At 34.1% G+C, this 19,677-nt stretch overlaps 1 protein-coding gene and 1 pseudogene across 1 annotated transcript; both read right to left on the bottom strand.

Moving 5' to 3' along the window:
• Positions 1–573: 573 nt before the first annotated feature.
• Positions 574–2,197, bottom strand: LOC120117188 (protein IQ-DOMAIN 14-like). The gene is made up of 3 exons (XM_039137491.1): positions 1,913–2,197; positions 1,075–1,374; positions 574–965 (listed from the first exon to the last, which is right to left on the bottom strand). The coding sequence occupies exons 1-2, from the start codon at positions 2,195–2,197 to the stop codon at positions 1,081–1,083; spliced, it is 579 nt and encodes a 192-aa protein (XP_038993422.1). The 3' UTR covers positions 574–965; positions 1,075–1,080.
• A 3,989-nt stretch (positions 2,198–6,186) lies between these two features.
• Positions 6,187–17,341, bottom strand: LOC120117325 (annotated as a pseudogene).
• Positions 17,342–19,677: the final 2,336 nt, after the last annotated feature.

Here is a 19,677-nt window from a genome sequence, read left to right as displayed (position 1 = left end):
ATTGTAAATATTTTAAATGTTATGATGTGGTTTATTTTAAAAAAAAATTAAAATTTTATATTGTAATGAGATTTATAATCGCGATAATTTTAAAAAATATAACGGTGTTATTGTTACATTATGTTGCAACTATAGTAAATACTTCTTATGATGATAATGGCAGCTTTAATCATCAACTTCAAAATAAACATACTTCTCGAGTCACTGTTGTCCATGACTACCATTATCATCTACATGCAGTTCTAGACATAGCTTTTCTCATTTTCGTAGCAATGGATTATTTTAAAAGGAGTAAGTAATTTTATATTAAGGTAAGAAGCAATAAATGTATAAAAAATATCTAAAATATAAGATAATTTAAAATTTTTAGAATAATGTCCTTTCATCATCCCTAATCACTCCCTCGGTTTACCTCAACCACTTGCTAATATCATTTGTTGGAGGTGGAAAGATCTCTTCATCAAGACTATCTGCATAACAAGAAGGCATGATGTGTTTATATTATGGCCTCCATGGCTGCTCTTATAGCTTGAACTTCTCGAGTTATAATCATAAACTTCATATTTAATGCTTTCATCGACACCACCGACTGGGAATGACGAACACTTTTTGGCTGATCCCACTTTCTCCCTTTCGGGGGTTGACGGTGGCCTATGATTTGCTGCACTTTGTGACCGAAACCGAGCCATATTAGATGCTGTGGCCGCCATGTAGTTAGGCACTGCAGCAGCATTGCTGCTCATTCTATGATTGTGTGTATGAGCTGGTAACCGGTGGATCTTGTCTTCTTTGACGCATCGAGGGCTAGCTGCTGAGTAAATTTGGAGAGGCTTTGCCTTCGCCGGGGACGGTGGGATTGAGCCAGTGGTGGTTGAGCGAGTATGGCCTAAAGGTGTCGATTTCAACAGTTTTTATAGGATCTATGTGATCAGATAACATCCTTCCTCTACTCTCCCATTGCTTCTTTGCTATTGCATACAATAACACTTGCTATTGTTATAATCACGATAACGCAACTGCAACCGTAATTTAAATCGGCTTGAACAAGAAGATCCTTTTCACGCTTCATGGTATTGGTAGCTAGCTTTGTTTTCTACAAAATGGCTTGAATCTCCTTGAGTATTTTCGGGTGCTCGTCCCAATGGATCCATCATCGTCATTGTTGCTCTCTTCAAGATGCCTGGTGCTGTGATCACTGCAAATGGAGTTTGTGTGCGCAGAAATATTCTTACGTTGATCACGAACCTGTGCTTGCACTCGAAGCATGGCCTCCATGCATCTGAGAGTAACTTTTGCTCGCTTTCGAACATTGTGGCCTCTCACTAAAGCTTGCAGCTTCATCAGCCCCCTGAGTGCTCCAAGAGCTCTCCTTGCCTTCAAAATCACAACCATTTTCTTACTCCAAAATTCCACTCTAAATTACACAAATTATTATCAATTTTTTATTTTAGGGTAAAATATACAAATGATCCATTGATTATATGATGTTATTTTGTCGAGTCTCCGATTATTAAAAATTATAAAATAGTCACTTGACTACTCATATGTTTTATTTGAGTAGGACATTAATTTACTGATTGAGATATGATAAAATTTGATTCTAGAGCTCTTTGAGTTTTATTTTGTGGATCGAGTCTCCATTTATATTATATCGTCGAGCTAGTCGGCAGGTTTATATAATGTAAATGGAGATTCGAGTCATAAAATACAACTCAAATGGTTCTTGGATCTTATTTTATTATATCACAATCATTATGTTAAAATCTAGCTCAGATGAATATCAATTTTTAACAAAAGAAACCGAATTTGAAATGTATGAATAATCGATGACGATTTTATATCTTTTAATAGTTAGATACTTAACAAAGTAACTTGGATCATTTTGTACGTTACCGGTTACCCTTTATTTTACCAGATATCCTCTGAAAGCTGTCTGTATAACAATGGCAACAAAGTGTTCTCTAAATAAAATACGCGGCCTGGTGAGCCGAACAACTTCCACAGCAGCTTCTGCTGTCGCCACGGCTGCCTGAGCAGCAGCTGTTGTGGCAATGGCATATGATCTTTGCTCAGCTTCTGGTAGTGTAGTTATGGTACTTGCTTCATCGTGTTGAATCACTGTTTCCTGATACGTAGGCTTCTTGAAAATCCACCTTCGCTTCCATCTTTCTGTCCAAACCAAGAAAAGAAAACTCATTCAAAGCTCACATGCAAAAACATTGAAGAAAAATCAAAGAGAGATTAAAACCTTGTCTTCTCCTCTTGTTTACCATCTTCTCTCCTCTACAGCTCTTGGCATTTTCCTTACAAGGAGACCTAAAAGCTTTCTTCACTGCACTCAACCATGACTTACCTCCAATCTTCCCATTGAAGAGTCGACACAAAAGGAAAAGCTAAATGAGAAAATGGAGGAATAAGGGCACATAGCATACCAAGGTTTAGCTACTCATTGTTTTGCATTTTGGGAATAATTGGAACAGTCTCCGCATATTATATTAAGCTATCATAAAGTTAAGGTAAACTGTACCTATAACCACTTAACTATTATTTATTTTATTTTAAACTATCGATCTTTCAATTTGATCAATCAAATCACTTAACTAAGGATGATCCGAGGGGGCAGGTGGAGCAATCATCCCCTGAAAATTAGAAATAACCATTTATTTTATATTTTTTTTACATATTTTCTATTGAAAATATGTTTTCACCCACTGAAATTTTATAAGTTCGTCATCTCTTAAAATTGTATAAGTTTGTCTTCAAACATAAAATTTTGCATCCGTTCTTGCACTTAATTATTTAAGTGTTGCCAATCGAATCACTTGTCGTTAACTATCAATTTAGTCATTGATATTTATACATTCTATCAATTTAGTCTTAATTTAATTTAAATATATATATATATATATATATATATATATTAATTTATAATAAATTTATATAAATTAAATTTAAATATGACCAAATTGATAGTTTGTGTAAATATTAACAATCTTAATTGTAACAATTTTTCAATGATGATGTTACCTCATCTATTAAATTATTAATGAAAAGTGATTCGATTGGAAATAATTAAATAATTAAATAATGATAATAGTTGGATGGATGTATATTAATTATTAACGAAAACAATCATTTAATTATGAGATTGATATTGATATGATAATTATATTTTTAATTTTTATAATATAATTACATAATTATTTAAATAATTTCAAAGTAATTATTTGTAGGTAAAAAACAAATGACGTAGTTAATGTAACTGTTATTACCTAAATTCCTAGCACCAAGAAGCAAATTTTCAGCTCCAAAACTTTTGAAAGCAACGACGGAAGATGGAGAACTAGTGATAGTGGAAATGGGGAGTAACTGCTCAGCACGACTTCGAAGATTATAATGGCCGACGGCGATGACAACAGCAGAAGAGTAAACGAGTATGGTTTTTGAAGCAGAGTAGGATTAATAACATTATGAAGGGAAGGATACCGGTGCAGAGCATGAGTTTACCATGCAATTATGGGTACCAAGGTTCCTTGGATTCGAATACAAGTCAGTTGTTGACGACAGCTTTCAATTTTCCCGTGCAATTGTTGGTTCAGACGGAGTGAATGCATGCCAATAATGACTGTAAATTAGTATGTGCTTGATTCAGCACGTAGGAAATTCTATAAACAATGTACAAAGACAAATACCATACCTATGTACAAAATTAACATTATACTTAATTAATATTAGTTGGTTTTAGATCCATCACATGGCCTCAGTTGTAAAAGATAATGTTATTCTCTCTAGAGGTTTAGTGTTCGAACAGTTGCATTTGTAGGATGTGTGTATTATCAATAAGTTGAAAAAATTATGAACATATATTATGTTGTAATCACCTCAGACTATTGGTCAAAATAGACACTGTTAGATGGAAACCGTTAATTAACTAACGATCAACTTATATTACTGACGTGACACGTAACATATCATAATTTTTGGTGACATGACATATCATGTCATTACTTTTGATGATGTGACACATGTCATACAATTACTTTCGTTGACGTGACATATAAATATCATTACTTTTATTGACGTGTCACATATCACATTTTTAATTAGGCATATGTGAAAATACAACGTTAGCAATATGGGTTGACTGTTAGTCAAATAATATTTTATCCAACAGAGTTATTTTGATCACAAATTAAAACGTTAAAAGATAAAATACTAAAAAAAAGAATAGGGGACAGAGAGACTGATTGTGCAAACGATAATTTTTGTCATCAAGCTTTTATTTTAGTGCCTTTTCTTTCTTCGTGTTATATTCATTCGTCTGGCGGGCATAAAAATGGCAAGGAAAAGAGGAGCCAAAAGGAATATTGAAGGCTTTTGAAGACAATAATCTCCTATATTCTTGTTTTCTCTTTTGTTCTTTTCTCAGCTTTTTAAGCAAAAGAAAAAGGAAACCACGACCGACATGGTCTTGTGTACATTTAAGAGAATCTAACATTAGTTATTCATATAACATAATATATATATATATATATATATTAATTTAAAAATATAAAAACGACTATATATCTAAACAGGATTTAAAAAATAAATAAATCAGATCAATATAATTTTAGCAAAATTTATACATATTTCTATTTAAATTATAATAAACTTAATTTTTTTGGATATGAATGGGCCATATCCTAAGTAGGCCCACCCCTGGTCAAGTAAAAGATCGAACTCTTTCTAATTTGTTCCTTCTCTTTAAAATAAGTTCAACAAATTAATGTATATTTTTTTTTATTATGAAAATCACAATAATTTAAAATTTATAAATCAGAATGCATAATTATCCTGCATCAGTTAAGAAATTCTTAATCATCTATTAAGACTATGTTAATGTAAATCATTTGATGACGGAGATGAATGCGTAAAATGCAGGAAACAATGGACCAGATATTCGAGGACATTTCCCGGCAGGAGCCGAAGAGGCATCACGGTGCGTGCACATCAAAGATGATGAGCATGACATCAAAATGCAAATTGATATTCCGAGTAGGATTGTAAATAAAACCAAATTAATTGTGAACTACTCAAATTTAACTCGATTAAGATTTGATTACCACTCCAACAAAATAAATTCAATTTGAACTCATCTCAAATTATTAACAAGTTGAAGTAAATTACTTTATACCCATCTCAAAAAACTCGCAAACAACTCAAAAATATATATTAAAATTTTAATTTCTTAAGTTAAATTTTTATATAATATAAAATTTTTATATATTTAAAGTTCAAATTCAAATTCGAATTTGAGCTTAAACCAAACTCAAATTTAAACTTCAATCAAACTAAACTTGAGAATATTTCAAGTTTTTCTTAGCTCAAGTCGAATTTAACTATTTTAAGCTTTGACCTTTTGAGTCAAATCAAGCTTTAATTTTTTATTTTAAATTCGGGTGAACTTCACAATTTTAAATTCGTAAATTTTCGAGTCGAGTCAAATTCAATTTTAAACTTTTTGGCTTCAGCCCCACAATACTTGAGCTCAACTCAACTAATTTACGACCATACTTGGATGGGAGGACTTTAAGGTGCACATAGAAGACGATATTCTTATTATTCAAGGAGAACACAAAAGGGAAGAATGCAACAACGATGATTCTTGCATAAATGGGATCTATATTTCGTATGATACTCATCTACAATTACCCAACAATTGTTAAAAAGAATGTAGCTCTATCTCCATGCCCTAGTCAAAGGTTGATGTTCAAATTCAGTAAAAATTTTCGAGTGGGTGCCTTTTTGTATATTTTATCTTATGCAACGTTTTTTCATTAGTATGAGAAGATTACAAAATAACATTTATTCGAAAGACTCAATCATTTGACAATAAACGCTCAAACACCTCTACAAACGTTATATTCAAACTTGAGTCCTCAAGAGATAACAACTATCCTTGTACTCACTGAGAGTGTCTAAAATTAAGTATATTAATTTATAGTCAAAACGACGAAAAGAGCCCATGTTTCGCTCTAAACAAATTCACATCTTGGAGTGGTATAATGTAACAAAAAATTGTGCTCAAAACTAGGTTTTTGCATTTTTCCATTAACTGGAGACGAAGTCAATAAATAATCTCACTTCAAAAGCCAAGATTTCCAATGCAAATGTCAACATTGAACCCTTACTCCAAACCCTCTTATTTCTTATTTTCCTACTCGAGCAAAAGCCAATATTCTTTCGGTTAATACTTGAGAGCTACGTTTTACATGCATGAGAGTTGAGAACTAAACCCTATTCAACACTGATATACATACAGGTTAAGCAAGCAGACTGGAGATTACACAGGCAATGGAGAAAGAAGAAATTCTGGTTGTGATCTCTGTAGCAATATCCCGCAGAGGGGGCATAGTGGTTTAGAAGCTACCTTTATAGAAGAAGGGGGTGAGGAGAGTTGGGGCATCGTAAAAAGCGACTCCGGTGCAAGATTGGAAATCCATCTCTGACAACACTTGCACTGCCATAATGGGGTAGTAATAGGGCAAACCTGCATAGAAACAGCACACCTTGCTAACTTATGCTTCTGCCCATTGCTATCATTGCTCTCCAAACCCCTACACACGGCAAATTCTGGGGAATCAAAAGGAACCAATGCTGAACAACAGCTACATTGCTCTTTTTCTTCTTCAAGTTTTCTGTGTCGTGACCTGCTTTTCGGTAAGAAAAAGAGACTAAAAATTAGTAAGAATTAGGCATAATAGAGAATAGAAAGATTGGCATCCTCAAATGCCTAAGTAAAACAGAGAGGATTGCATTAATGCAAGAGTCAAAAACTACTTTTTTCAACATATTTTATAAAGCCATATACGATCAAGAAAGTCTGCCTACCAAGATGATACCTATCAACACAGAAAGATTAAAATTACTCGTATATCAGTTATGAAAGCAAGGATGTGATCATCTTGTTCATGTAGAATGAAGTACCCCGAATAGCACCTTTTATAGGTTTTAATCTTTGTTGCCGCGGCTTTTTGTTGCTTGTGTACATGACGATTATTATTTGCAACCCACTGCTCCATCTGTGCTATACCAAGAGGATACCAATATCCAGGCTCAGAGGTGGACGAACTGGATGCAAGACTTTTATAGGCGGAAAAACTAAAACCCACAAGCCTCTCTCGTAGTTCTCTTTCACTGCTTGAAAGTAACTCCATCCATAAATTAAGTAGCTTATCTTGAGCAAAATTAGCATCATCTACTCCTAAGTTCAACAAGTCGCTATTTATTTCATCCGCCTTCAGCTCTGATAGTATTACCCGTCTGCAAATAATGTTAAGGAGGTGCAACTGACGTGAAGCAGCTTTACAAAAACTTTTACAGACATGTTGTAGAATCTTCCCAATAGAATTTTTCACATGCACATCTGCAAATAATATTGAAAGCCACTTAACCAAAACATGGTCAACAAAACTGGGTGCAGACAGCTTGAAGGCCAATAATGCTGCTACAATATCCCAAATAACCAAAGGCTTATCACAATGTTCATATTGTTTTAAAGACCACAAAATATTGGACTCCCAATAAACCAGTTCTTTTTCAGTAAAACCAGGGAAGGCTTCAATGTCAAACTCCAGGGAAGTACTTGGCAAAATATCCTTTTGTTGCCCACCAATCCAAAAGAATTCAACGGCAGCCTTCTGAAGCCTGGGAAAGTTGCAAGAAAAAAAATACATGATTAAAGTGCAAGGTAAATGAAACTAAATTAAGCGCTTGTTTTCCTTCTTTATCCAATTTCTTATTGATCTATATTCCCTTTTACTATAAGGTGTCCCATTTTCCCTATTAGACCATGGAATGATGTTCCATCATGCAAGGTTAACTATTCTCACCATGGTAACGGTTAAATTTAGTTAAATTATTTGTTCAAAACATTGGGAGAACAACAATTTCACATTAAAGGACAAGCTCACAACGTTAAAGTCAAGATCAATAATTTTCAAACTGGCACAGAATCCATGGCCAGCTGACGGACAATTAAGCAAATTGACCATCGACTGTGATTTAAGTAGGGTACACTCTATTTCGTTATGTACTACAGAATTATTCTGGCCTTCACTCGAGGTTCATTCAATGAGTATTAACGAACTTGATTTTTTAACCAGTGTTACACTTGCTCCTTAAGAGTAAAGTTTCTCCATAGCCTGGTGGTATGATATCAACAGTTAACTATTCTCTAGTTCTCACAAAACAAATACAATAATAGAGTGCAACTTAAAAGAAAAGATTTCAGCAACAGTTCCTTACCTCGCCTCATACATGTGGTCCAACTGATTAACATCAAAACTGCGAACCTACAAAAAACAAACACAAACAAGTCTTTTGTTCTATAAGATGTACGTATGTTATAAATGAAATATTGAATACACAGCATAATCTCTTAATATACCAGCAATTACTTTAAGCAACATCACATACAAAGAGGTTACACCATATGTTCTCACAGAAAGACATTAATAGAATGCGTTGTTTATATCTGAAATTAATCCAATCCCTGATACAGCAACAGCATGGTTAAAAAGCATGATACTCTATAAAGTCAGCATGCAATGTTTCCCTTTAATTCTTTCTTCATTATAAATGTGATTCTGGTACTGGCCTGTAAGAAGGGCATGATTCAAGAGAACTATTCTTATTTCTTTTTCATTGTAGTTATAAGCAAGTAATAATGATAATGTTGATGCTTTAGACTTTGAATTAGAAGTGATTATTTTCCAATGATACCCATTAAGGCCACAAGCAGTAACCCTTCATTTATGAGGGAGAATATATGACTCCCACAATGTTCCAAAAGAAAGCCAAATATGAAAGAGGATAAACAATATAATAAGAAAAACCTGGGAGGTAAAGAATGTTGTAATCTTGTAACATAAGAATGAGGATAAGTTTCACCGAAGTACATTGTGGACATGAATACAAGCTAATTTGAAAGGTGAGTAGCAACATAAATGAGAGAGATTTAGGAATAACATCATACAATAGCAACTGCAAGATTACTTGGTGACACCACCAGACCAAGGCAGGAATAAACACATCCGGTATCTGCAAAAAGTTCATCAAAATTGAAAAAATGAAAAGAAAAGGGATGAAGGAAACCAGCAAAGGTGGCATCATACATCATTGAAGCTCTTCATCCCAGGAGAACTTGAGGGAATGGGCACTTCACTCAGGGAACTCCCATGTAAATTCCAGCAACGAACAAAATTATCCTAGCATCATCCATAAAGGTTAAAAAAAGTGAATGAACGTAGAAAAATGTGAGAATTAACTTGCCTGGTAAAAAATTAAACTCATAACAGCACGTTTTTCCAGTTTAGTATCTAACGTCTATTTCGTTCCAGTTTGGTGCCTAACATTTCATTCTGATACTCAAAATGGGTCAAGCCGTGACAGACCATTAGTTTTCTCCGTTAAGTGACATATGTCACAATCTCGTAATTTATTTTTTTAAAAAAATATTATTATATTTATATTAAAAAAAACTTTATTTCTTTTAAATTACAAAAAAGCCTCGAAATCCCTAAAATCTCCAAATCCTCATACTAACCCGCCGCCAACGTAGTCCTTGTCATCATCCTAAACATAAGTCGTCGTAGTTGTCGCCAATTAGCCGTCGAAATTGCTTGGTATTGTGATTTTCATCATAGTTCGCAGGGTATAAAACGTTGATTCGCCATCGATCGACCATTGATTAGTCACGATTTCATAGGGGTTTTGGTTGCCGGGGGGAGGTGAGGTTGGGTCGAGCTTTGTCGACAGAAAAGGGCGGCAGCAGGCGTGGGTTTAGGGGTTGAAATGAAAGTTTTTAAAGTTTTGGGGTTATTTCGAAATTTATGTGTTTTATTTTTAAAAATATATATAATTTTATTTTTTTTAATTTTATATAAAATTAAAAAAATTATCAGATTATGACATGTGTCGCTTAACGGAGGAAATTATTTGTCCGTCACGGCTTGACCCATTTCGAGTAACGGAATGAAACGTTAGGCACCAAACTGGAACGAAATAAACGTTAGACACTAAACTGGAAAACGGGCATAAGTTGGACACCTTTTGTATATTTAAGCCTAAATTATAACTGACAGTACGAAAAGTTCAACATGCAATTTCTATTGTTTGCCAATTAAAGACTTGGAAAGTTGGAACTATTGACCAAGGACTAATATTGGTAAAATGTCCAAAGAGATTAATTAATTAATTAATGAAACACACAACTGTTTGTGGCAGTGGAAGATGTACAGAAGGGAAGCTTGTAATGTATTGCTCCAAAGTGTGGTTGCAGAGATATTGGCAAGGCATGAACACATTCATGGCTCACAAAAAAACTCCCAGACGCAATTTATAATTCTTCCATTTGACAAAGACAATATATAGAAAGCCAAGAACAGAAACAGCTAAGAATTGTGATATTAATGGTGCCTAAGTGATGTCGTTAAAAGTTTTAACCACTTAGTTAAAGTAGCAATGCTAATTCTAAGCAACTTACAAATATATAGTATCTGCTAGAGATATTACTCTTTAGACAAGCACAGACAGACGGCAGATAAGGCAACAAAATTGATTGAGCAGTTGAGATAAAAATATAGATGAATTGTTTCAATTTTAAAAACTCCAATAGTATCTACCTCCAAAATCTCTATAAATGAAATTTAAGAACAAAATATTTAACAACATATTAACTTAATAATAGAAAATATGAAGCAGCAGGATTTTAAAAAAGTTTATACCTGGCTGCAGCTGTACAAGGAACATCCATCAAAAGCCCAAGCTAATCCAGTAACCTGAAGACGTATAATCATAGATAAATCAATGGCGAGATTCGGAAAAAAGGATAATGAACAAAAACGCAGAACATACAACTTGGTCATGGGCATCATATTGTCCAGCTTTATTAAACTTTTTCACAGATGTATCTCCTATCCATACTTCAAAAGCTCCAGATGTTCTGCCCACCGCCAAGAGCATTTTATGAAGCGACTGAGTGGGCATAAGTGAAAGCACCGAGACTGGGACAGCATAAATATTATTATCTATTCAGAAATTTATAAGTCAGTAGATTCTATTGACTAATATAAACAAATAAGAAAATACAACTAACAAATTAGCAAGTGTTACCATTCAACTAAGGAAAAAAGAGAATCATTATTACCTCCTTCAATGGATAAAATGGAACATTATTAACTTCAGTGGACATCATAAATTCCTCTGAATGCCCTACCCATATCCTTACACTGTATAAAAGAAGAACAAGCAAGTATATAATAAATGGACAAACATTTCATAATCTTGCAGTTGTAGAGGATAAAGTGATTAAATTTACAAAGCTAAATCCAAAGAGAAGTCAGCACCATTTATTGTCAGAAAGTATTTTTTTAGCACCAGAATTCCAGTTACAATTGGTATATAGGAGCAACTTTATCTTAGTAAAAATGTTATAAAGCGCCATGAGCAAGATTCCATTAATTTTGCTTGCATCTGATCTCCAAAAAGCTTGCTCGGATATGGGGATACCCATCAAAAGAAACTTTAATGCTAATGTCATTATAAAGCTGAAACAATGTGACAGCATACCTAACTCACCTCCCGTTAGAACTCCCAGAAGCTAATAAAACTTGAGGACTAGAAGATTCAGAAGCAAGCAAGGCCCAACTTATTGTGGTGACCCAGGAATTGTGCGCCATAAGGATCCCAATGAGCTCCACTGTAGTAGGGGCCATACTTCGCTCAATAGAGTAATATTGAGGTGCATTAATTCTCCACAATGAAATTTTACCAGACTTTGAACCAACCGCTAGAAGAGAGAAGCAGTTGGATGAATTATTTTCAGGAGCCCCACAAATTTCAAATGATAATTTAAGCAGAGGAGACCAGGCAACAAGAAGTGATGATAGCATTGCACTACGTGAAGCATACTGATCTGCAGTAATCAAAGGTAGGCCACAAGCTTCAGGTATTTTCTTGCTAGGTCTCCCTCTGGTTTGGATAGCAGGAACTGTCTGATATGAACTTTTTCGTCCTTCCGATTTCTTGCTCCTACTCTGAAATAAAGTCACAAAGAGCGCATATAAGGTCTCACTGGCATTCGAAACCAAACCAGAAATGTGCTAGTCTTCAAAATTCAGAGTGAGAAGCATAACATTGGTATTAACCTGGTAAAAAGAATACTAATTGGACAACAGAGAGATGGAGAGCAGCAGAAACAATTTATGAAGAAAAAAAAACATACCTTGGGAGGACCCTCGCCCTCAAATTCAGAGGAAGTGCTAGAGCCACTTGATATTTCATCACAAGAAGTTTTTGAGACAAAGTTACTGCACCACAGTCAATAAAAAAGGTAAGCACTTTAAAAGAACTAATGAATATCTATAAAATTCAGATTCAGGTTTCTGTTGATATTTTAGCAACCTGATCAATAAAAAGTCTTACTTCTCTTTGGTAAAAACCTTTTGGCCATATTATGCTATTAATTTTGTTGCATTTAGTTTTTGTAGCATACTTGCTCTTCATGAAGATCAATTTTTTGTTCATTTATAGGTTTATGCAGGAGGGATACAATCTTACCTAATACCAAAAGTATTGGCTCTTCTTCGCTTCCGCTCCTTTACTAAAACAGAGTCTGTTGGATCATCAACACAACCATGGTCTGTCACCGGCTCCTAGTAAGAGAAGAGAAAAGCTTGTCAAGGTTAATTGAGCTATAAAATATTTGATTATGATCTAAAGCCAATCTAATTAGACATGGATATACTATAAGTGATATGTAGTGATCATTTATACAATGAGTCATAAGGCTTTCCTTCATCATTAGCTTGATAAATAAATTCTTGATGCAAACTAATCAAATGAAGTCCATGAAACACAAAGGCCTTGATTGCAAAAATGCTTAAATGGATAGAGATCTAATGAAATTTTTAACTAAATTCATTGGGATATAGTATAATTCAGAGAAATTCTAGATTAGGATTTTGGGTAAGCCGTGTTCATATAGCCACACTTAACCATATTTCAAGTTGATAAGGAGAGAAAATCGTTCCCTCGTGAAATATATACCCGAGCTGCAGTCTTGGGTTATTGTAGTGATGTGCCTCTCTTGCTCTTTCTTTCTCCAGGCACTTTAGAGAATTGCTAGTATGAATAAGGTTTTCATTGAAGCATATGGTTTAGACTGAAAGAGTTAAGGGACTGTGATAATACTCAACAAGGTTTCCTTAGCCTATGCTACAAATCATACAAGCCAAGAGAATTTGTTCTCACAAGAGAGGTTTGGACTAGAGAGAATTAAGAAAGCAAAAAGACTTTTGATTAAGGACTTAGGTTACTTTGCTTGCATAAATGAATTCCCAACCATGGAGAAGATCTTGACAAGTGGTTGCTCAAACAACCATCGGATGAAAACATTTGGGTGGTTCAGTCTCAACAATGCTTTTTATGTTCATGAACAAAGGGTGCTAAGCGTTGGCTTTGTTATTGTCGTCAATTATTTGGTTATTATTAGAAAATCAACTTATTAGCATTTTATTAGGAGATCATAATTATGAGTATTTTATACTATTAGAAGTCTTTTCTTTCCTTAGTAGAAGACTTGCTTTTAATTATTTTAGTAACACTTTTATTTCACCTAATGTAACCCCTATTGGAAGAAGTAAAGTTAAGTCACAAAATTCTACGAGATTTAAGATTCTCTCTAAAAGTCTAAGGTCTAGAATTCCCTTTGACGAGTTCCACTATCAATCCCCATAGAAATGATCATAACAATTGTAACATTTGGTATTCAAAGCCAATGATCCTCAGCAATGGCAGAACAGTGATCAGCAGAGAGGCAAGCAGAAATACTCAAGAAACTCAAGTTTATTCATGAAACTATAGCTGAAGCCAAATCAAAATCCAATTGTCCCAACTCTTAGATCCACTGTGTGAAGTAATTGCTGCAAAACAAGTTAGTGACTCTGTAGCTGATATGAAGGTAGACCCTTTACCTAAACAATACCAATGGCAGCCTCTACCAATGTTTTCCTTGTTTCCTGCATCAAACCCTTCTAAAGTCATATCGACAAAAATTGTGGCAGTCGCAACTAACTTTACATCCTTCTTCATTCACCCCTCCTATACTCATATCCAACAATCAATCTTTTTCTTTAAACCCTATATTGTACTAAAAAATTTAATGGGTCTAAATTTGATCTGGTATTTATGAAGATTGTGAATTCTGATAAGAAGTTTGAAGATATTTATTCAATGGTACTACTCTATGAGAATGAGTTCGTGAAGGTCCAAGATCCCTATCAATTTCAACTATTAATAATGATAGAGACCTTTCACCAAGTTCAAAGTTGATCCTAACGTTACGAGCTGTCTTTGTTATTGGTGTCAATTATTTGTTTATTATCAAGAAATCAATTAATTAGTTTTTTTTTTTTTTTGATAGGAATAGGAGGTCTCAATAACAACCTCCCTCAAAGTTGGCTCTTATGAAGAGACAACTAATTGGAGGAGGAGAAGAGACCTCAATTTATTAATTAACCTGAATTACATAAGATACAAAATGCACTCAAACCCTGAATTACATAAGATACGCATTACACTCTAACCCTCCTTGATTAAACAGAACATAACTACAATAACAACAGGAATAAAAAAAACCATCAGCCTATCCCTTCCTTAGCTAGCTTGTCTGCCTCCAAATTACAGCTCCTAGGAATCCATTTAACCATTATGTCCTTGGCAGTAACTAAGGATCCAATTTCTCCTACCATCAAACTAAGAAACACAGGGGCCGAAGAAGGGTTCGAAATCCACTCCACTGCCTTTAAGCAGTCACTCTCTAGAACAAGTCTAACTTTCCCCGCCCATTGAGAACAAAGAAATAAATCAATTCCTTCTTTAATTGCTTTCAACTCAGCAAATAATGGGGGACCAGGTCCTACAGCAGTAGAAAAAGTGATCAGGATAGATCCATATGAATCTTTCATAATTCCTCCAATTCCACCTCTTAAGCCATCAACATTTACTGCCCCATCCACGTTGAATTTAAAAAAATCTGGTGGAGGAGGCAACCAGCATAGATCTTTCTTCTTCTTAATCGGATAAGTAGCACTTCTGTCTGCAAGCGTTGGATCCCCTACCAATAAGTCAGGCCGGATTTTAACTTGAGGAAAATTAGCATTTCATTAGGAGTAGATCTTATTTATGAGTATTTTATATCAATAGAAGTCTTTCCTTAGTAGGAGACTTGCTTTTAGTTACTTTAGTAGCAGTTTTATTTGACCTAATGTAACCTCTACTTAAGAGACCAATTTGGACGAAATAAAGTTCAGTCAAAATTTTTAACAAACCCCTATCAGTTTTAAAATTCTCACTAACGAGTCTAAGATTGAAATTCCCCTTGATGAGTTCCACCATCAATTCAATCCCTAAACAAATGATCGTAACAAAGGGGTTATCAAGAACTCTAGATTATGATATCTACAAGTCAAAGTATGAATCCTAACAAGATGTTTAGCATATACCATTGTACAATAAAGGATTATAGGTATGATCCTAGGAGTTCAACCATCTCTTAGAAATTACATGTTTAGTTTTTTGCAGTGTATATATAGATTTTCATGTATTGTTTAGCATGAGGTAGAAACCATCATAAAATAATAAAAAGGATTTCCTATGAGCAAATATAATGTGGCAGAAAACTAATGCATCTTGGTTCATTAATAGATGAAAGGACTTACATTAGAAATTTCTGAAGGAGGAGTATCTGGATCCTCAAAACTAATACTTGCAAGATAATCATAAAGCCTATCAGTTATATCCAAAACCTACAGAAAATTCAAACAAGAACATGTCATTTACAAACAACAGAAAAAATACTGATCTAACTAGTTCCCCCATATCATCAATACAGAATTAATCTCCACCACGTCAATTGATAGAGAATTTGGCTACACAAAATATATGACATCATTCTTTCTGATTTTGTTATGGTATTCACTAAATTTCAAACAAACTACCCAAGCATTTGAGTACCTACTTCACTTCAGTGATTTCAAACATTTCAGGGGAACTATAACTTGCTGTAGAGAGCAAAAAGTTTATCCCAACTCGAATACATACCTCTATCCATCAGCACAGAAATCACAAAAGGGAGGACGGTAGAGCATTACACGCCCTTCTGTGGTGCAAACAGCCAGCAAACACCTACATACAGCTGGCATTTTGTTGAAGCAATTGTACAAAAGTACAGATATGCAGTGCAGAAAACTAGGGAATCATGCAATGATATCTTTCAGATTCTTACCCATAGTTAGGAGCCATTCCAAGATGAGACCATGAAATTGATCGAACAGAAGGACGAGGATCCCGACTTAAAGTAGTGGGTAACAAACAGCCAGATGCTAGATCTGATGAGACACCAATTTAAATTATATGTGAAGTAAATAGTCAAATGCAACAATGATTATTAAATTACCTCAACCTTTTGAGGCTTATAAAAACAATAAATTTGAGGCAATTGAAGCACACTGGTCAGAATTCTAGAACGCACCTTCTCTTTTTACCACCCCAATGGGGTGAGGTTCACTCTTGGGAATACTGATCAGCCCTCGAGGTCCAAAGGGCAATGCTGGATTCTGATAAAAGATATAATTGAAAAGTTTTTGGGGAAAAAATGGCCACATCAGTTTTAGTTCTAAAGAGAAATTGGGGGGGGGGGGGGGGAACACTGTTCCTGCAACACACATTAAAGAGTAAACGCAAAGTTCTTTACTTTTTGTTTCTTTTCCTTCTTTAATTATAGTTATCTCAACTAAGCACACACACACACACAAAACAGCAGCCACCCACCTAAATTGAAACAGCTAAAACTTACCAGAATGGTAACAAGGTGACCGGATGCAACAGCAATCAGGTTCTCCTCGGACCAGGCGATGGATTTAGGGTACGATGGTGAATCCACCAGTGTTGCCGCCTGGAAACGTGAAGCCATTGATGTGCTATGTTAACAGAACACTATTGGGAGGACGAGCGCTTGGGTATTGGTCGTGGAGCGCCGGAACTTGAAGAGGCGAGGTGGGATGAGGTGACTGGGCATGCGTGGGTATCGGTTTATAGTAGACGTGGGTGGGGTTCAGTCACCAAAGATAAGAGGTTCTTGGATTATAGTAGACGCACAAGCGTGGGTCAAAGAGAGAGACACAGAGGTTGGCAGCGATGCTGGTGCGGAAGAGTGCAGGGAAGCCTCCGCGGTGCAGAACAATAAAAGAAATAGGTCTAGGATTAATTGGGCTGCACGAAAGAACAGAGGGTTGGAGGTTTGCTTTAGGGTTTCGGGCTTCCATTCTCTTTTTTATGAAGAAGAAGACACTCCGGACGAAGGGAATAAGAATTAGGGTAAACTATACTATTGACCATCTAACTATTTTTACTTTTCACTTTGACTATTGATCTTCTAATTTTATCAATCATGTCACCTAACTATTTTTTTTTTTGAAATAACGTCACCTAACTATTTAAATGTATTGAATCAAACCTCTGTCATTAACATTTACTGAAATTGTCGTCATGATAGTTAATAAAATTGATATAATTACATATTTACTCTTCATTACTTACACGTTCTATCAAATGTATCATAAATTTTAATTTAATTCAAAAATTAATCCTCTAATAAGAAGAAAACAAACAAATTGAAACTTACATTGGAAAAATTAAACTAATGACCAAAGGCTCCTTTAGCAAAGCCTCATCCACCCACTAGGATAAAGCCCTTATTTATTCTTAAGTTCAAAATATTTTATATATTATATTTTAGATTACGACAGAAAAATGAAAATAAAAGACGTTGATAGAATTGAAACCTTGGAATCTAACTTAGAATGGGTGTACCTTAACAAACAAGGCAAATTAAATATTTGAAAAAAAAATTAGTTAAATGTTTCAATGTGTACTCGTCTAAGTTTCTCATGTTTATTGTTTTGGTTGAGTCATATGTACGTTGTATGTTGTGGTTAAGACTTATATTGTATAATATATACTTTATGATATTTATGTTTGTTTTAAACTTCATATTGGATCGCCTGAGTGCATGATTGCTTATGAGTATGTTTTACTAAAATATTATGATTTCTGGTTATTTGCTTATGTAATAACATAATATGCATGCCTTCTCATTTTATGATAAAATATGGTTCCATATGTATGATTTTCGTATCTTAACGCTTCTCGACTGATAGACCTTTGGTAAGGTGACGATTCTCCTATCCTAATATGACATGCATGCATATCTTGTATATACACAGGGTTGAGTTTGTTATAGAGGAATTGCAGTGGTTCACCTTATATGGCTGGTAACCTCACAATCATATTTTAGTTCATCCGTTTCAGATGATAATTTCACATCCTATTGGTTGTGGCAGTGTTACAAGGTTTTATAAAACCTCTATTTATTGGTCGTGACGATGTTGGATAGTTAGGGCTTATAGCATGCATAAGACATTACATATACACTCTAAAATAAACGGAGCTAGGTTTAAATATTGGTAGGGCCGAAATATTGAATTTAAAAAAAAAATACAATGACTTATTAAGTATTTAAACTCAAAATTTAGAAGACAATGTCTATTTGTCTAATATTTAAATTTATAATGACCTAAATCGTTATTAGACAAAAAAAATTGAGAATATGATATTATTCATCTTTAGTTTGGTCCCTACTTAATTAAATATTTAATAAATTATTCATCTTTTCGGACAACTCAAATCTTAGATTTATGTATGACATTTGAAGGGTTAGAGTTTTAATTTTCATCATTGAAATGTATACTTATATTTTTTTTAGTTGTCGCATTGATTTATAATTATTAGATTGTATACATTGAGTTTATTTCCCTATATTTTAAATTACATATTTCTTATATGAATTTATGACTATTTTGAATATTGAGCTTTTGTAAACTATTTTCACGTAGCTTGTGCGATAGATGTGACATTCAATATTCACTTGTAACATATAAACCAAGTGTTGGGTGTTACATGGATTAAGTAAAAAAGCTAACGTGTCGTGAGGTATATGTGTCCTACCCTTGATTTCTAAAACCATTGGTTAATATCAACCAAAAACCATTTTGATATCTATAAAGAAAAAGTTCATGACAAAAACATTTCATTTTTAGTATAGTTGGATTATATTTTACGTCAAAATATCTTATATTCTTAATTGCGAATCCGAGTAATATCACATTTATTATACCATTGTCAGAGCAATAAAAGAAACAAGATTTTCTAATTGTCCACACCTTAAAAAATTGCTTTGAAAGAAAAGAAAAATCCAAGCTGCTGGATTTCATTTTTAAGTACTTGCTTTCAACTGTTCATGAATGTCATGTGTTTGTAAATGAAAGAAGAAAGGTTCCAGTTTCCACTGCCTATATAAATCTATCTAGTTTAGGTATGCAATCATTGGTATTGAAGAAATCATAAGTATTCAAGCAACTTAAGATAGCATTGAGGTAATCAAATGAAGATATATATATTCTTTTACCTATTCTTTTCTTGTTCACTAGTATTTTTAAATAAATTTTCATGATTTTGAGATTATTGCTGATATTTACAAGTTGCTTTTAAAAAGGTTTATACCCAAGCTTGAAG

Source organism: Hibiscus syriacus, unplaced genomic scaffold, assembly GCF_006381635.1.
Source record: "Hibiscus syriacus cultivar Baekdansim isolate YM2019G1 unplaced genomic scaffold, ASM638163v2 tig00110319_pilon, whole genome shotgun sequence".
In the NCBI taxonomy this organism is placed as follows: domain Eukaryota; kingdom Viridiplantae; phylum Streptophyta; class Magnoliopsida; order Malvales; family Malvaceae; genus Hibiscus; species Hibiscus syriacus.
This window is presented reverse-complemented; position numbering and strand designations above follow the sequence as displayed.

Bases quoted from the DNA above. Each gene is read 5' to 3' on its own strand.
- LOC120117188 (XM_039137491.1), bottom strand. From the start codon at position 2,197: ATGAGTTTTCTTTTCTTGGTTTGGACAGAAAGATGGAAGCGAAGGTGG. The intron at 1,375-1,912 runs GTAAAATAAAGG...GTGATTTTGAAG, and splicing joins CAGCTTTCAGAGGATATCTG to GCAAGGAGAGCTCTTGGAGC.